This window comes from Vipera ursinii (genome assembly GCF_947247035.1).
Source record: "Vipera ursinii genome assembly, chromosome: 7".
Classification (NCBI taxonomy): domain Eukaryota; kingdom Metazoa; phylum Chordata; class Lepidosauria; order Squamata; family Viperidae; genus Vipera; species Vipera ursinii.
The window spans coordinates 18,289,883-18,307,432 of NC_139521.1; the positions used below are offsets into that span (position 1 = coordinate 18,289,883).

Consider the following 17,550-nt stretch of genomic DNA (forward strand, 5'->3'; position numbering starts at 1 on the left):
TGATAAGCAGCCCCAAAGCTTTTTCCCCTTTTTCCCAGCTGCAGTCTTCAAAAGTGAAAGTTCCCAAGGATAGACAGCAAATCTGTCTAAATCTGGGCTTCAAACCAAGTCTCCTTTAGGCATAATAAATTGTAGTGCCATAATTTGCCACTCTATGTCATTAGTGCCGTTTTCCAGCTTTTTAAATCCAAACTTATAAGCTTTTCAAATCTCTTTTTAAAAAAAAATCTCAAAAGCACTTTTAGTCCCTAAATTTCAAAGCCATATATGTGTTCTAATTCCAAATTAATTTTGTAATTTTCTCTGTTTCCCCCAAGTAATTAGTTCACCGCTTTTCTTTTCCTGAGGGAATGGGGTGGAAATTTCCCTTCCCCCTCTCATTGAGGAGGGTGCTTTGGGCAGTTTTTTCCAGGAAGAAAGAGTCATAAAGAGAGGATAAAATCTCACCCAGTTTCAACCACATTGCTGAAAGGTTGCTTGTTAGTGCTTATTGTTTTCCATTGTCAGCAGCTTCTGACAATGTAGCCAGTCTTTCCCCCACCGGTTTGGAGGGCTTCCTCAGATCAAATGGAAGGGACACCACCCTCCTGAGATCAACAAGGGTCCCTTCCTTACTTGTCACCTCTAAAGGGTGACTTTCAACCCTTCCCAGGGTCCCTAGTGGGGCGAAATCAAACGTGAAAGATGGAGCCCTGTCTTCCTGTGTCTGTCCCACCGCATCGTCAAAACCAAAGCCAAAATCTTTACTGATTCTTTCTATTGCTGCCATATTTCATTGGGGATTCCATCAGTTCCTAGAGACTTCTGGACTGTTAATGATCAGAATGTTGATCTATCTTCATCTTCTAGTATTGGAGGTTCTTGAAAGTGGGGAATATCTTCTTAGTTATCTTTCATATTACATCTCTACTACTCCTTCCATTTTCATTTTATCTCCATCATATCAGCTACTATTCATCGGCATCCTTTAGCTTACCAATTTCAGTTTGGAACCTCCTTTTGAGTGCAGAGATCTTTGGTCTCTTCCCACCAAGCAATGTCCATGTTTATTCTGAGATCTAGTTATTCTCTTTTATTTCATTTTGAAAATCTTTTTCTTACAATCACTCTTTATCAGAGAGGTTTAGGACTTCAAAGCAGTGTTGATGTATTCTCTTAGCTCCCTCATCTTCCTTGGAGTCATGGAATACATTTTTGGCTTGGGAAGTTTCATCCTAGGTAGAATTTTGATGGAACAGCCTGTGGGGCAGTGAGGGGGCAATGCGTCACACTCCCTCTCACTGAACACCTCTATTCAGTTCCGATATTCCCTTGGAATGAGTGTCGCTCTGCCATCTGTTTGGATGCAGCTTTGACCACGTTTGGGATTTTTCATTGCCTCTCCCACCCAGCATTATGGGTCTGGCTTGCTTTTCCCCTGGGGGGGGTGGGGCCGTGCTTCTCCAGCATCAAACGGTTTGCCTTCTTTCCCCAGTGGATCTTAGGTGTCCACTTGGTTACCCAGGACAACACCAGTATCATTGCCTTGGCCATTTTTGGGGCAACCACGAATTGAATGGTCTCTTAGTGCACTGGTTCAGTGAGGTAGGAGGCAGGCAACCCCCCTACTCTGGAGCCATTGACCTGTCTGAATTTTGTGGGCTGGCACAACTTACAACCCCAACGTTCGTACAGTCTGCAGGGTGACCAAGAATCTGGTGCATCCTGAGTATGAGTGCCTCTATTACCCCTTCGCCCCCGAGTGGGGCACTCCAATTTCCACTTGGGCCAATAAAGGGCTGGTGGTTTCACTTACCATCGGGTTGTCCTCTCCCTTGCTATCGTTCTCATAGAGGTTCCGCTGCAAGTCTTCTGCAGCCAGAGTCCCCTCTCCTTCACTGTTCTGGGGCAAGACCTCAACGACCTGGCATGCCGCTCAGGATTTCTCTTTTCCCTTGCTGGATGGCTTTTTGGGTTTCAGAGGGGTCAGAGCCACCAGAGCTGTTCTGGGTGTTGGAGCTGGGCACATTGTGGCCCAGTGTCTATCCTGGCCACATCAGAAGCACAGGCCAGGTGCACACCTCAGGCTCTCAGTAGGGGCAAAGGATGATGGGGCAGGAGTCTTGTTACCCAGCGTGCACCTCTCTTGGCTCTTTTTTGGGCAGATCTCAAGTCTCCCACACCTTTTATACTCCTTTAGGTTTATCACCAGCTGGTACCAGTCATGGAGCCAGTCTGGTATTCCTCTGGGCAGGCAAAGTGTAGTACAACTCTTGGTTCAACCCATCTCTAAAGTAAAGGGCAAGGAGTTGCTCTGGCCAGTGCCTTAATCTTCCTGTGATCCTCCAGAACTCTCAGGTGTACAGTATTCTGTCACTGGGTGGCTCCCTTGCCTCATGTTGCAGATGTCGGCCGCCAATCATCAGGTCTGCATGGTGTTGCCAAACTGGACCCTGACTTCTCCCAAAAAAGCATCAGGTTCCCCCAACTCAGGAGCTCCTTCGTCATGGAGGACCATCGCCCTCTCTGCAGTTTCTCTCTCAAGGTTCACCATGATTGCATCCATGTGGGCCTTGTCGTTGGCATACACTGCCCCATGCTGGTCCAGGTGTGACCACACCTGGTTCAGGGAAAAACGCCAACTTCTCTAAACGCCTCTAAAATTTGCAACACTTCTATTTTTGAATTCATTCTGAAAAACATTTGAATAATGTTTTTATTCACATAATAATACTCTTTATGTATTAATATATTGTAGGAAGAGCTACAAGAAGCACTTCTTGCTCGGGAAATAAAGCAGCAGACTGAAGAATATTCAGAAGACTTTGAAAGTGATGCATGTACGTTGAGGAAAACTTAACTGTTGTACTCTGTGGATTTCATTTTTAATACAGTTTCAATATATTTTTAATAAATATAGCTAGTGTTCATTGAGGAGCAGAGGTCCTGACCAGAGGTGTTGCATTATTTGGTACTCTTTCCATTCCTGTTTAACATCTACATGAAACTCCTCAGTGAGGTCACCTATAGCTGTGGCATGAGCTATCATCAGTATGCTGATGATAGCCAGCTACATAGTGAAGTAAGTGATGCTCCCAATATCCTGTTTTACTGTCTGGAGGTTGAATAGGTCTGGATGGGGAGCAACAGGTTTCAGCTCAACCCTGCCAAGACAAACTGGCTTTGGGTTTTAGGGTCAGCTGAATTTAGGAAATTATCACCTTTGGTTTTGGATTACATTTCTTCAGATCAACCCACTGCACAATCTGAGAGTCCTTCTGGATTTAAGACTCCTGCTCAAAGAGCAGCTTTGAATTGTATGCAGGTTGTACCCATCCCTGAATCAGGAGGCTCTATGTTTAATCACTGATGTCCTGGTCATCTCCTGTATGGATTACTGTAATGCACTATACATGGGGCTGTCTTTGTGGCTGTACGCAGAAGTTTCAGTTGCTGCAAAATGAAGCAGTACAAGCAGTTACATGCACACCTAGATTGTCCATAAAGCCTTACATGGCATGGGTACAGGTTATTTGACGGACCGCCTTTCCACAGTGACATCTATATGTGCCATCAGGTCTAGCAGAAGATGCTTGATACAGGTTTTCTCCAATAGAGAGTATTATCTGGCAGATCCAGCAATAGGATTGTGATCTCCTGGTGACTGTGCTGTATGGTTTTTAATTGTGTTTAACATTTGTGTTGTTTGCATGGTTGCTTCTTAAAAATGTTTTAATATATTTTTTATGTTTTAATTGTAAGCCACACACAGTCATGAATATGAGATAGGTGGCTATATAAAGTGAATGAATGAATGACTGAATGTGATATCATTAATACTCTCTTTTTATATGGAACTATAACAAGATGTACAATTTATGTTAATTGATTCACAGATAAAATTATTTTGAATTGCAACATACCATATTTTGACAATTGTTCCACATAATTTATTTATCACTTTGGAGAGGCAGTGTGATGATTTATGCCTGGCACCAGAAAGTGTGAAAAATGTGTTAAGTACACATTGCAGTCAAAATCATTCTTTCACTTTGCATCTGTTGCTCTTTCTTTTATACATGAAATGTCAATCTTTCTCCAGACTCAGAAGAGGAATTTCCTGAATCTGAGGAAAACATCTGTCCTAAATCAGCAGTCTTTACAGTATCATCATCTAAGTTTAATCTTTGTAACAAGAACACTTTAAAAAGTGAAAGTGCCGATGACTTGTCTTCATTAGAGGAATATGAGGGATCTCAATATGTCTCCATTCTGGAGAGAAAGGTTTTGAGCAAAGAGGAGCAAACCATCCCCTTGTCACTAACTGAACATCCTGGATCATGTAAAAGGAACACAGCAAAACAATCCATTCCATTTGAAATATCTGTGTCAAATCACCATTCTTTCGGAAAAGAAACATCAGAAAATAATAAACATTTGATCAAAGACACCAAAGATGACACAATTATTGAAGAAAGGTCTGGTTGTGAAGAAGATTACAATAATATAGAGGAAACAATTAGGTATAAGTTGACCTTAGAGAAAAAGGATATGATCCAGTATAAAATGGAAAGCAAGTCAGTGCCAGAGTCAAGGGAGTTCAAGACTAAGGCTGTATCAGCATCAGGTAAAGGAAATGTATTTAAATGTTATTGCTTAAATTGTGCAATTTCCAGATTGTTAAAATTATTTTAAAACAAAATAATTGGATAAATTGTTTTTATCTATATAAACAAAGTTTTAATTCTTTGAATATGTGTATTTGACAGAGAGAAAATCATTGTCTTTCTGTTAGACAAAATAAGTTTTATTTAATTTATTTACAAATTAAAGCATTGCCATTTTGCCATGTGATATAATGTAGGATTGCTTATAAGGCAGCATTATATAGGTAGTCCTCGACTTACAACAGTTCATTTAGTGATAGTTCAAAGTTACAACAGCACTGAAAAAAGTAACTTATGACCATTTTTCATACTTAAGACTATTCCAGCATCCCCATGGTCATATGATCAAAATTCAGACACTTGGAAATTGACTCATTGACAATTGCAGTATCCTGGAGTTATGTAATCACCTTTTGTAACCTTCTGACAAGCAAAGTCAATGAGAAAGTCAGTTTCACTTAACCGTGTTACTAACTTCACAGCTGTAGGGATTCACTTAACTGGCAAGCAAGATCATAAAATGAGGCAAATTCACTTAACAAATATTTAACTTAGCAACAGAAATTTTGGGTCAGTTGTAGTCATAAGTCAAGGACTACCTGTATTTAGATGCTGGGCATTGCTTTTTTAATTCAACATTGCACCACTCTGAATAATTGATTTTGTAAATGTTGCAAGATAATGTCCATCTGTGGGTGGCCATTAGGAAAAGGTACAAAAGATAAAGCTCAAGATCAGCTCATGGCCACTGGCCTATAGCTGTCTTGCTGTACCTGCTATGTCATTGGACCTCATTGCAATGGGTTACTAATGTAAGGTTTGCTATGTTCTAAATTATTAGCTAAATAAACCTCTGAATCTTAAAGTAAGAATTATTGTCTTGTGTTGCTGTCTTGTGTTTCTTTCATTGGGTTTTTCCACGACACCAGGTTGCTTCTCTCTTTGATCAGTTTCCAACCATTGTTTCTTATCCTGCCTTCTGGTGCTTTGGTGAATAACATGACATCCGCCCCCCTCTTCTTGGTGGCAGCACTTCAAATACTGGAATACTGCTATCGTATCTCCCCTATTTCTTCTTTTCTTTAGACTAGCCAAATCCAAGTCCTGCAGCTGTTCTTCGTATGTTTTAGTCTCCAGGCCTTTGATCATCTTAGTTGCTCTTCTCTGAAATTTTTCCAAACTGTCAACATCTTTTTTCTAATATGGTGACCAAAATTGGTTGCAGTATTCCAAGTGTGGTCTTACTAGGATTTTATAAAGCAGTACTAATACTTCATGTGATCTTGATTCTATGCCTCTGTTTATACAACCCAGGATTGTATTAGCTTTTTTGGATGCTGCTGCACACTGCTGGTTCATAGTCAAGTGATCTCGGCCGCGAGAGTTGTCTTGGGAGTTTCCCGGTACTCCCATGTTACACCTTTGCTCCGCGAGCTGCATTGGTTACCAGTTGTCTTCCGGGTGAGGTTCAAGGTCTTGGTGATGGTTTTTAAGTCCTTACATGGCATGGGTCCGGAATACCTTGGGGGCCACCTGCTGCCGGCGTCGACTCCCCTCCGCCCTGTGCATTCCCACAGAGAGGTCCTCCTCAGGGTGCCTCCGGTCAGGGAATGCCGGCTGGTGGCCCCCAGGGGGAGGGCCTTCTCTGTGGGCGCCCCGGCTTTGTGGAATCAACTGCCAGTTGAGCTCCGGATGGCACCGGATCTCCGCTCCTTCCAGCGTGGCCTAAAGACCCATTTATTTGAACAAGCTGGCCTGGCCTGATGGGGAGTTAACTTGGGTTTTAATATTTGTATTTTTTTACTGTTTTATTTGGGCTATAATTTAATTTGTTCTTAACTTTTGTATTCTGTATTTTTATAATATGCCCTGTTCACCACTCTGAGTCCCTCGGGAGAAGGGCGGTATAAAAATTTAATAAACTATAAACTAAACTATAACTATCTTTCACTAGGACTCCAAAGTCCCTCTCACAGTTGCTGATTTTGAGCCTGGTCTCACCTAGTATGTACTTGTACCTTTGATTTTTCCTGCCTAAAGGTAAAACTTTGCTTTTCTACACATTGATTTTGTTGGATAGGGCCCATTGTTCAAGTTTTTCGAGGTCTTTTTGGATCCTGAGTTTGTCTTCTTTGTTGGCTGCTCCTGCCAGTTTACTGTCATCTGCAAATTTAATGAGTTTCCCTTCTATTCCCTCATCTAAGTCATTGATGAAGATATTGAAGAGTACTGGGCCTAAGAGGGAGCCTTGTGGTACCCCACTGCTTACTTCTCTCCATGTGGATGTAGTGCCATTGTGGACTACTCGTTGAGTATGGTTTGCCAGCCAGCTACAGATCCATCTGGTGGTGATGTTGTCTATTCCACCTGTGATTCTGGTCTGCAGTTTCCTGGGTCCATTTTTTCCCCCTTTCTTGAAGATGGGAACCACATCAGCCCTTTTCCAATTCTCAGGTACTTCCCTGGTGCTTCAGGATTTTTGAAAGATGTGGTGCAATGGTTCTGAGCTAACATCTGCCAGCTCCTTCAGAACTCTGGGATGTAATCTGTTGGGTCCTGGTGATTTATATTCATCAAGGTCAGATAGGTGTTCTCTTACCATTTTCTTGCTTATTTTAATTTTTGTTTCTATTTTAATTTTTGTTTTTTGTGTCTTTTGCCGTGGTTTTTTTTGTATGTTGGGTTGTAATTTCTTTTTGTGTGAAGACTGATGCAAAGAATGAGTTAAGCAGTTCTGCTTTCTTCCTGTTGCCTGTTATTTCCTTGCTATCTTCTCTCTTTAGTGGACCTATAGTTTCCTTGACTTTTTTCTTGTTATTAATATGTTGCAAGAAACTTTTTTAAAAATTATCCTTGATTTCTGTTGCAAGTCTTTGTTCGTTCTGAGCCTTTGCTTTCCTGACTTCATTTTTGCATGTTCTGGCTGTCTGCTGATAATTGGCCTTAGTTATGTGCCCCTCTTTCCATTTTTTTGTTTTAGTCCTTTTAGTCCTTTTTGTCTTTCAGTTTGTTAGAGAGGTCTTTGTGCAGCTATGCTGGTTTCTTCTTAAATTTCTTGTTTTTCTTTTTCAGTAGTATTGTGCTGGACTGGGCTTTTATGATTGCATTGTTTAGAGTTTCCCATGCTTCTTGGGTTGTTTTCCCCTTTGGGATTTTCATCTATGGAATCTTTCCTAAGTTCTTAATGAGTTTGTTAAAATTAACTGTTTTCAATTTTAAGACAATCGTTGGATTGTTTTCTGTTGCTAGTGTTTGCATTATATTGGATTTCAGAATGATGTCACTTTCACTCAAGTTAATGAAAGGAACAAAGTGATAAATTAATATTGCAAGAATTAAAATACCAAAAAGTAGGTAAAAAGGAAAATAAAAGTATTGGATTTCTGATTTTCCCCTTTGTATATATCTGCTAATTTTTAATAATTTTAGACATTTGCACTCCTATAGAAGCCAGACTTATATGGGAACCATATACATATACATATACATATACATATACATATACATATACATATACATATACATATACATATATGGCCAAAATTGTTGGCACCCCAGAAATTTTTCCAGAAAATCAAGTATTTCTCACAGAAAAGTATTGCAGGAACACATGTTTTGCTATACACAGGTTTATTCCCTTTGTGTGTATTGGAACACAACAAAAAAGGGAGGAAAAAAAGCAAATTGGACATAATGTCAAACAAAACTCCAAAAATGGGCCGGACAAAATTATAGGCACCCTTTCAAAATTGTGGGTAAACAAGATTGTTTCAAGCACGTGATGCTCCTTTAAACTCACCTGGGGCAAGTAAAAGGTGTGGGCAATATAAAAATCACACCTGAAAGCAAATAAAAAGGAGAGAAGTTCACTTAGTCTTTGCATTGTGTGTCTGTGTGTGCCACGCTAAGCATGGACAACAGAAAGAGGAGAAGAGAACTGTCTGAGGACTTGAGAACCAAAATTGTGGACAAATATCAACAATCTCAAGGTTACAAGTCCATCTCCAGAGATCTAGATTTGCCTTTGTCCACAGTGCGCAACATTATCAAGAAGTTTGCAACCCATGGCACTGTAGCGAATCTCCCTGGTCGTGGACAGAAGAGAAAAATTGATGAAAGGTTGCAACGCAGGATAGTCCGGATGGTGGATAAGCAGCCCCAAACAAGTTCCAAAGGAATGTAAGCTGTCCTGCAGGCTCAGGGAGCATCACTGTCAGCGCAAACTATCCGTCGACATTTAAATGAAATGAAACGCTATGGCAGGAGACCCAGGAGGACCCCACTGCTGACACAGACATAAAAAAGCAAGATTTGTTTGCCAAAATATACTTGAGTAAGCCAAAATCCTTCTGGGAAAACGTCTTGTGGACAGATGAGACCAAGATAGAGCTTTTTGGTAAAGCACATCATTCTACTGTTTACCGAAAACAAAATGAGGCCTACAAAGAAAAGAACACAGTACCTACAGTGAAATATAGTGGAGGTTCAATGATGTTTTGGGGTTGTTTTGCTGCCTCTGGCACTGAGTGCCTTGAATGTGTGCAAGGCATCATGAAATCTGAGGATTACCAAAGGATTTTGGGTCGCACTGTAGAGCCCAGTGTCAGAAAGCTGGGTTTGTGTCCGAGATCTTGGGTCTTCCAGCAGGACAATGACCCCAAACATACGTCACAAAGTACCCAGAAATGGATGGCAAGAAAGCGCTGGAGAGTTCTGAAGTGGCCAGCAATGAGTCCAGATCTGAATCCCATTGAACACCTGTAGAGAGATCTTAAAATTGCTGTTGGGAAAAGGCGCCCTTCCAATAAGAGAGACCTGGAGCTGTTTGCAAAGGAAGAGTGGTCCAAAATTCCGGGTGAGAGGTGTAAGAAGCTTATTGATGGTTATAGGAAGCGACTGATTTCAGTTATTTTTTCCAAAGGGTGTGCAACCAAATATTAAGTTAAGGGTGCCAATAATTTTGTCCGGCCCATTTTTGGAGTTTTGTTTGACATTATGTCCAATTTGATGGGATTTCATCGAAACATTGCTTTTACACCTTCAATTCTACGTGGGAAAAAACCCGAATAACCACACATGCGTGTTAGTTGTTTCCAACTCTAGAGGCCGGTGCTCATCTCCATTTCAAAGCTGAAAAGCCAGCGCTTGTCCGAGGACGTCTCTGTGGTCATGTGGCCAGCATGACTAGACACCAAAGGCTCACAGAATGCTGTTACCTTCCCACCGTAGTGGTCCCTATTTTTCTACTTGCATTTTTAATGTGCTTTCGAACTGCTAGGTTGGCAGAAGCTGGGACGAGTAACAGGCACTCACTCTGTTACGTGGCACTCGGGATTCGACCCGCCAAACTGCCGACCTTCTGATCGACAAGCTCAGCGTCCTAACCCACTGAGCCACCACGTCCCTGATATATATATATATATAGATAGATAGATAGATATAGATAGATATATAGACAGCCTGATGATGACAGATGGGATTCCGTCGAAATGTTGCTCCTACACCTTTAGTTCTACGTGGGGAATAACCCAAATAACCAAAGATCCACATACAAACACCCGCGAAAACCTCAGAAAACAAATATATATATATATGTATGTGTATATATATATATATATATATTTAATAATTACAACTTAGCTTTCATCAATCCTGTGTTGACATTGTCAGAGTGGTAATTGATGGTTAGAGAAACCTGCTTATATAGATGTTTAGCGATCTAGCCATGGAGCATGTGAGCAGTCCACCTGCCTGCCATCTCCCACAGTTGGCCGTCCTATTCCTAATTGTGCTGTATTGGCTGGTGTTAGTTTCAATTTTAACATTTTCCCTTCCCCTGCCTGTCCTAGCTGCCAGCTGCATTCCTCCTGCTGTGCACAGCTGCTCAGCATTGTTGCCGGATCCTCCCCAGTGTCTCATCCAGCATTCTTGTTAGATTGCAGTGTAATCATGTCCGGTAGCAATCCTCCCATTGTGCATCCCGTCTCGATCATGCTGGTTCTCAGTCCTTCCCTTGATCCTGCAAGGGGCTGTGCTAGTATCCCCCTTTCTCTACTCACTGTGACCTCCTGCCTTTCCATGGGTACATGTCCTGAACTTCCAGAATTTCCATTCTTGTGGTGCGGAGGTGGTAAAAAGTTTTCCTGCTTTGCCGCCTTGTGCAGCTGTTCGTGCCTTCTAAACTTTTGGTAGTCTGGTAGCAGCTCTACATGCCAGTTGATCGAAAGAGCCAAGCCTCTTTCAATAGGCGGCTACCTTTCGTGAAGTCCTGGGCGATGACCTCAGCCCCCGCAAAATTAAATGTATGGTCACTCTCGGCTATGTGTGTCCATATTTGAGAGTGCTGCTCATGCCGTTTGACTGCCAGTTCGTGTTCATGAACTCTAGTCCGGAGATGTTTCACGGTCTTTCCAATATAATTGCAGCGATAATTGTTGCAATTGATCTTATATACCACAGATGACTTGTCGTCTTTGGACAGTGGTTCTTTTGGGTGCATTATTTTTGTGCCCAATGTCCAGCTAGGCTTATGGGCCACGTTGATATTGTGGGGCACAAGTATCTGTGCAGTTGCTTCAGATATGCTATTGATATATACTGTAGAAGCATGGCCCAAGTTGCGGTTGTTGACCTATCATGGGTTGATCAGGGTTTCTGATGTGTATGACATCGTCAAATGAAGTCTGTTGAGTACCCATTTCATCTACATATATGGTAGAGGTATATCTGTTCTCTAATTTTTGCTGCCGTTGTATTGCAGTGAGTGTTTACTCTTTTGAACAGCGTGTACCACAGGGTGATTACTCTCATGATGTAAGATGCAGTCCGTATGTGTTGCTTTATGGCAGACAGCTGTGGAGAGGGTACTATTGGGTTGACACCTGACCAGCATGTCCAGGAATGCCAGGGTGCCATTGGTTTCCTGTTCTGCTGTGAATTGAATGTCAGGGTAAACCAAGTTCAACCTTTCCAAGAACTTGGTGCTATCGCGGCGTTTGATGATAGCAAATGTGTCATCAACATATCTCACCCAGAATTTAGGGTGATAGTTGGACATTGCTTTGTGCTCCAGTTCATTAAATGCTGTGATGTGTGTGTGTGTGTGTGTGTGTATGTGTGTGTGTGTGTTTATATCTATATATAAATTCACAGATTTTCTGGAGGAATATTTAAACTAAACAGTGGGGACAGTGAGTTAATTGATACAGAATATCCCTGTCCCTGGCAATCTAAAAATTATAGGGCTATCAGTGCATGTAACATAGATGTGTGTGTGGACAAGAATGTCAACCTTGCTGTCAAGCAAAATCAAGCTTCTAATAGCGAGTGCCACTAACCAAATAGGTGGTAAGACAATAGGGGAACTCAGGCACCACACAGATTATGTAGAAAGTAAACACAAGGTCAGTCATAAAGGACTCAAATGTCTATACACCAATGAATAGCAAACAGGGTGAACTAGAAATTCAGGTTAATGAGGGCAGATATGATATTGTTGCCATTACGGAAACATGGTGGGATGAAACCCACAAATGGAACACACAGCTAGAAAGATTTAAATTATTTAAAAGAAACAGACCAAATAAAAGAGGAGGTGGAGTTGCTCTCTATATAAGAAATAACTACATCTCTACAGAAATAGAGCACAACAATAATGAAAACTGTAAACTTAAATGCATTTGGGTCAATATAAAAGGGGGGGGGGAAATGACATTGCCATAGGTGTATACTATAGGCCTCCCAACCAAACAGAGGAAATAGATGAACTTTTTGCTAGTCACCTAACTAAGGTATGTAGGAAGCACATCACAATAGTAATGGGATACTTTAACTACCCTGACATCAACTGGGAGACAAAATCTGCACCAAGTGGAAGATCAAACAGATTCCTGACAAACCTAGCAGACAACTTTGTCACCCAAAAAGTAGAGAAGGGAACTAGGGGATTAGCCATTTTGGATCTAATTCTCACTAACAGAGATGAAATGATAGAAGGTGTTGAAGCCACAGGAACCTTGGGAGGAAGTGATCATGCAATATTGGAATTCAACATTATGGAAGCACAAGCAATAGAACACAGTCAAACTAGAATCTTGGACTTTAAGAGAGCTAATTTCAATAAACTTAGAGTGGGCTTGGGAAGGATTCCATGGATGAGAATCCTCAAGGGGAAAACAACTCAAGAAGCTTGGGAAAATTTGAAAAGTGAGATAATAAAAGCCCAGTCTAGCACAATACCAATGAAGAGGAAAAATAACATCTGGGCCCAGTGCTCTTCAACATCTTCATCAACGATTTGGATGAGGGAATAAATGGGGAACTCATCAAATTTGCAGACGACACCAAGCTGGCAGGAATAACCAACACTCCAGAAGACAGGCTTAAGATACAGGAGGATCTGGACACACTTGAACACTGGGCGCTATCTAACAAAATGAAATTCAGTGGTGAAAAAAGTAAGGTTCTACATTTAGGCAAGAAAAACCAAATGTATAGGTATAGTGTAGGGGGTACCTTGCTCAATAATAGTAACTGTGAAAGGGATCTCAGAGTCCTAGAGGACAATCACTTCAATATGAGCCAGCAGTGTGCTGCAGCTGCCAAAAAAGCCAACACAGTACTAGGCTGCATTAACAGAGGGATAGAATCAAGATCACGTGAAGTGTTAATACCACTTTGCCTTGGTAAGGCCACACTTGGAATACTGCATTCAGTTTTGGTCACCACGATGTAGGCTCGCAACTTGGGTGTCCTCCTGGATTCGCGGCTTAGTTTTAAAGATCATATAGGAGCCTAGGAGCCGTGACCAGGGGGGCCTTTGCCCAGGTTCGCCTGGTGCACCAGTTGTGGCCCTATCTGGACCGAGATGCCTTCCGCACAGTCACTCTTCCGCTTGTGACCTCCTGGTTAGACTATTGCAGCGCTCTCTACATGGGGCTGCCCTTCAGGACCACTCGGAGGCTTCAGCTGGTGCAGAACGCAGCCGCGCGAGTTGTGATGGGGACTTCCCAATACTCCCATGTAACACCTCTGCTCCGCGAGTTGCATTGGCTTCCAGTTGCCCTCCGGGTGAGATTCAAGGTGCTGGTGATGACCTATAAAGCCCTAAATGGCGTGGGTCTGGGATATCTGAGGGAACACCTGCTGCCGGCATCAAGTTCCCTTCGTCCTGTGCACTCCCACAGGGAGGGCCTTCTCAGGGTGCTGCCGGCAAAAGACTGCCAGCGTGTAACACCCAGGGGGAGGGACTTCTCTGTGGGTGCGCCTGCCCTTTGGAACCAGTTACCCGTAAAGCTCAGGACTGCCCCTGATCTTCGTTCGTTCCGCCGGGACCTGAAGACCTGGCTCTTTGAGCTTTCCGGCCAGGACTGAGAATTTTAATTTTAACTTATTGTAATTGGGTTTTAATTGGAGCTATAGGCGTTTTATATTTTACTCAAGGATAATTTAATTATTTTAATTGTTATTAACTTTTTGTATTTGTAGTGTTATTTTAATTACCTTGTGAACCGCCCTGAGTCCCATGGGAGAAGGGTGGTATATAAGTTCGATAAATAAATAAATAAAATAAATAAATAAAAAAGAGGTTGAGACTCTAGAAAGAGTACAGAGAAAAGCAACAAATATGATTAGGGGACTGGAGGCTAAAACATATAAGGAGGGGCTGCTGGGATTGGGTATGTCTAGTTTAATGAAGAGAAGGATGAGAGGGGACATGATAGCAGTGTTCCAATATACGTATGTGTGTGTGTGTGTGTGTGTGTGTGTGTAGATATAGAGATAGATAGATAGATAGATAGATAGATAGATAGATAGATAGATAGAGATACAAATAGATAGATAGATAGATAGATACAAATAGATATATAGATATATAGAGATAGATAGATAGATAGATAGATAGATAGATAGATAGATAGATAGATAGATAGATAGATGATAGATAGATAGATGATAGATATAGATAGATAGATAGACAGTGCTTTTTTTAAAGAAAAAAAACCAGAACTCAGAGGTGCTGTCACTGGGAGTCTTGCTACGGCATCGTCGCCCGTCCTTTGCACCCCACCCCTGTGGCTTGGAGCCACAGGCCATGGGGATTCCCATCCCCACACCCACTGCAGGGATTCCCCTCCCCGCATTTGCCATGCCACGGCCCGTGCTGAGCCCCCACCCAGAGCTGCTCCGAACCCCAACCCAGAGCTGTGTTCCTCATGGCAGCGGTCTCTGGCGCCAGACAGCTGATGGCCTCTGGCACCAGCACTCATTCACTTACTGCCCCGTCGCTTCCAAATGCAGTAAGTGAGTGAGCGAGCGAGCAAGTGGCGTTTGGAAGCATTTGGAAGCAACAGGGCAGTAAGTGAGTGAGTGAATGAGTAAATGGCATTTGGAAGTGTTGGGGCAGTAAGTGAGTATGAAAACAAGCAAATGGTGTTTGGAAGCAACGGGGCAGTATCTGACCGAGTGAGCAAGAGGCCTTTGAAAGAGACGGAGTGAGTGGGGGAGAGACTGAACGAAGTGCCTTTGAGACGGAGGAGTGAGTGAGTGAGAGTGACTGGAGGCTTTTGTGAGCAAAGTGTGAGTGAGTGGGGGGGCTTTTGCGAGCGAAGGGTGAGAGAAAGGGAAAAGAGGGGGAGAAGAGAAAAAGAAAAGGCACTGACTTCTTCTGTTGCAGGAGTAGAAGGAAGCATTAACATTGAACCTCAACTTTTTGCTTTTCTATAATATTATAAACTAGCCATTTCTATAACAATAAATGAATCTAACCAATGAAACCCAAAATACCCCCCCTTTTTTTAGTCAAGGTTTTGACACCTTGTTAAGCATTGGTGGTACTTGAATATTGTCATGTCCTAAAAGTGGTACAATTTCTGAAAAGGTTGAAAAGCCCTGATGTAAATGCAGCCTAAATTGTTTATTGCCATCCTATTTGCAAATAATATCTTACTTACCTAGTTGAGGTGGTGTAGTTGGGCAGCAGGAAGGGGTGCAAAGTTCCTGCCTTCGCCGCAGACAACTTGCCTGTGCAACGTTTGCCGGCCGGGTTTTTTGATGCACTAGGCAGCAATTCCTATTAGCTTTCAAAAGCCAATAGGCCCGGAGTAAGCAACCTTGGCTCTTTTATGACTCACGGACTTCAACTCCCAGAAGATGTTACATAACATAATATCAACTGGAAGATGTTAAACTGCCCTTCTGTTTCTTTCCTTCCCAAAATTTGTGTTAAGTTTTTTTTTGCCCAAGATGGCGGCGGCTGCGGTCTGAGTCTCCTGCGCTCCACAGCAGGCTTTATATGGGTTGGTAGGGACCGAGGCATGAGGCAGTGGACAGCTTTGGGAGAGTTGGATATGGAGATAGGCACTGCTTTTGGTGGCGCTGGATTCTACCTCCCCCCTTGAATAGCAGCGTCTGCCTACCGGCTCGGAGTTTGTCTGCTTGTTTGTTTGCTGTGGTCGGGTCTGTCATCTGGGACTCGTCGAGTTTGCTGAGGGCTTTCTCCGGTTCCTGCGGCTTTCCTGTTGCTCTTTCACCGTGAGCACTCCCTGCCTGTTGGAGGAGCAGCGGCGACGATCGGGTGACCTGAAGACTCGGTTTGGAGCTGAGGCTCGTGTCAGTTTGGCGGGCGCTACCCTTGGCGGCGCGGAGCCCTCCCTCTCCTCCCGAGTTGCAGCAATGGCTCCCTTGTTTGGAAATCGGCCAGGGCTTGCTTGCAGGCTCTTTTGTTATCTTGCCGTGGACATCCCTTGCCTGTCGGAGGAGCAGCGGCGATGATTGAGCAATCCGGAGACTTGGTTTGGAGTTGGGATTTAGATCAGCTGGCTGTCGCTGTTTTTGGCGATGCGGAGCCCTCCCTCTCCTTGAATGGCGGCGGTAGTTTTCCGGCCTGGAAACTGGCCGTGGTTTCATCCTACCGCCATGGATTTGCTAGATTTGTTGGATTTGCTCCTTATGCTGGCTGGCAGGCACTACTATGGCCTGAAGATCGGCCAGGACTACACTTCAATGCCCGGTTGGCAATTAGTGCTTCCCATTAATATTCCGGACTGGACCTGGGACTGGACCATAGTGGGAGGACGGTCTTGGATTGATCATCAACTGCCCCACTGGTGTGAGAGACCAGTTGGGGTAGGTTTACCCCGCGATCCTTTACCCTATCCATTATAGACTGGATTCCTCAGCCGTAGTGAGAGGACGGCTGGGGTTTCTTTTCTTGAGTTCCACCTCAGGTGAGAGCTGATCTGGACTAATGGACTGTGTTACATCTACCGGATTTTGTGTTTTAATACCATCGATCCACCCATTATTAACCATTATTAACATCAGCCCTATGCGGACACTTGTTACTATTGTATGGTCTTCTTACATTATTCTGGAGCTGATCTGTATGCCCTCAGGGGGGGGTTCTTCCTCCTGGATTCGACCTGCCGCCCTTTCCTGCATTCCCCTTAATGACGGGCCCAACTATTGGGACCCCGAGAGGTGGCTGGGCTTAAATAGGGGCCTCAAGCGGAGACGTATCAAGAGGCCTCTGATCTACTTTTTAGCTGGTTATTTTAAAAGGTTAGGGAGGGTGAGGGAGGGGAGGGGATTACTAACTGGCACTCAGTCCGGGCCGGTTTGGGGTCCCGGCGGGTCGGGGCTTGGGTTAGAGGCGGCTGGTTCTGGATGTGTTGGGGTGGGGCTTCAAATCCCCACGATGATAGGGAATGGCAGTAGGTGTATGCATGGAGGGCTGTATCGACATCCGGGATCGCGCCCCCGCTGTTTGTGAGCGGTGACGCGCTCCGACCTTCCGGTTAGCACCCTTTTGCCTGGGGTTGAGGGTGATCAGGCCCCTGAGCTCAGGCTGGTTTACCTTAATGCCAGATCCGTTGTTAATAAGGCTCCCCTCATTCGAGATTTG

The 17,550-nt window shown here is 43.4% G+C and overlaps 1 protein-coding gene across 1 annotated transcript in view; it reads left to right on the plus strand.

Annotated features, from left to right (window-relative positions):
- MAP9 (microtubule associated protein 9) overlaps positions 1-17,550 on the plus strand; it is a gene marked incomplete at its 5' end in the record, with an annotated part of 75,193 nt that overhangs the window by 16,319 nt on the left and 41,324 nt on the right. Inside the window, 2 exons of the mRNA XM_083368024.1 lie at positions 2,738-2,819; positions 4,082-4,606. Of these exons, the coding sequence (XP_083224150.1) occupies positions 2,738-2,819; positions 4,082-4,606 (607 nt within the window). The remainder of the gene's footprint in view (positions 1-2,737; positions 2,820-4,081; positions 4,607-17,550) is intronic.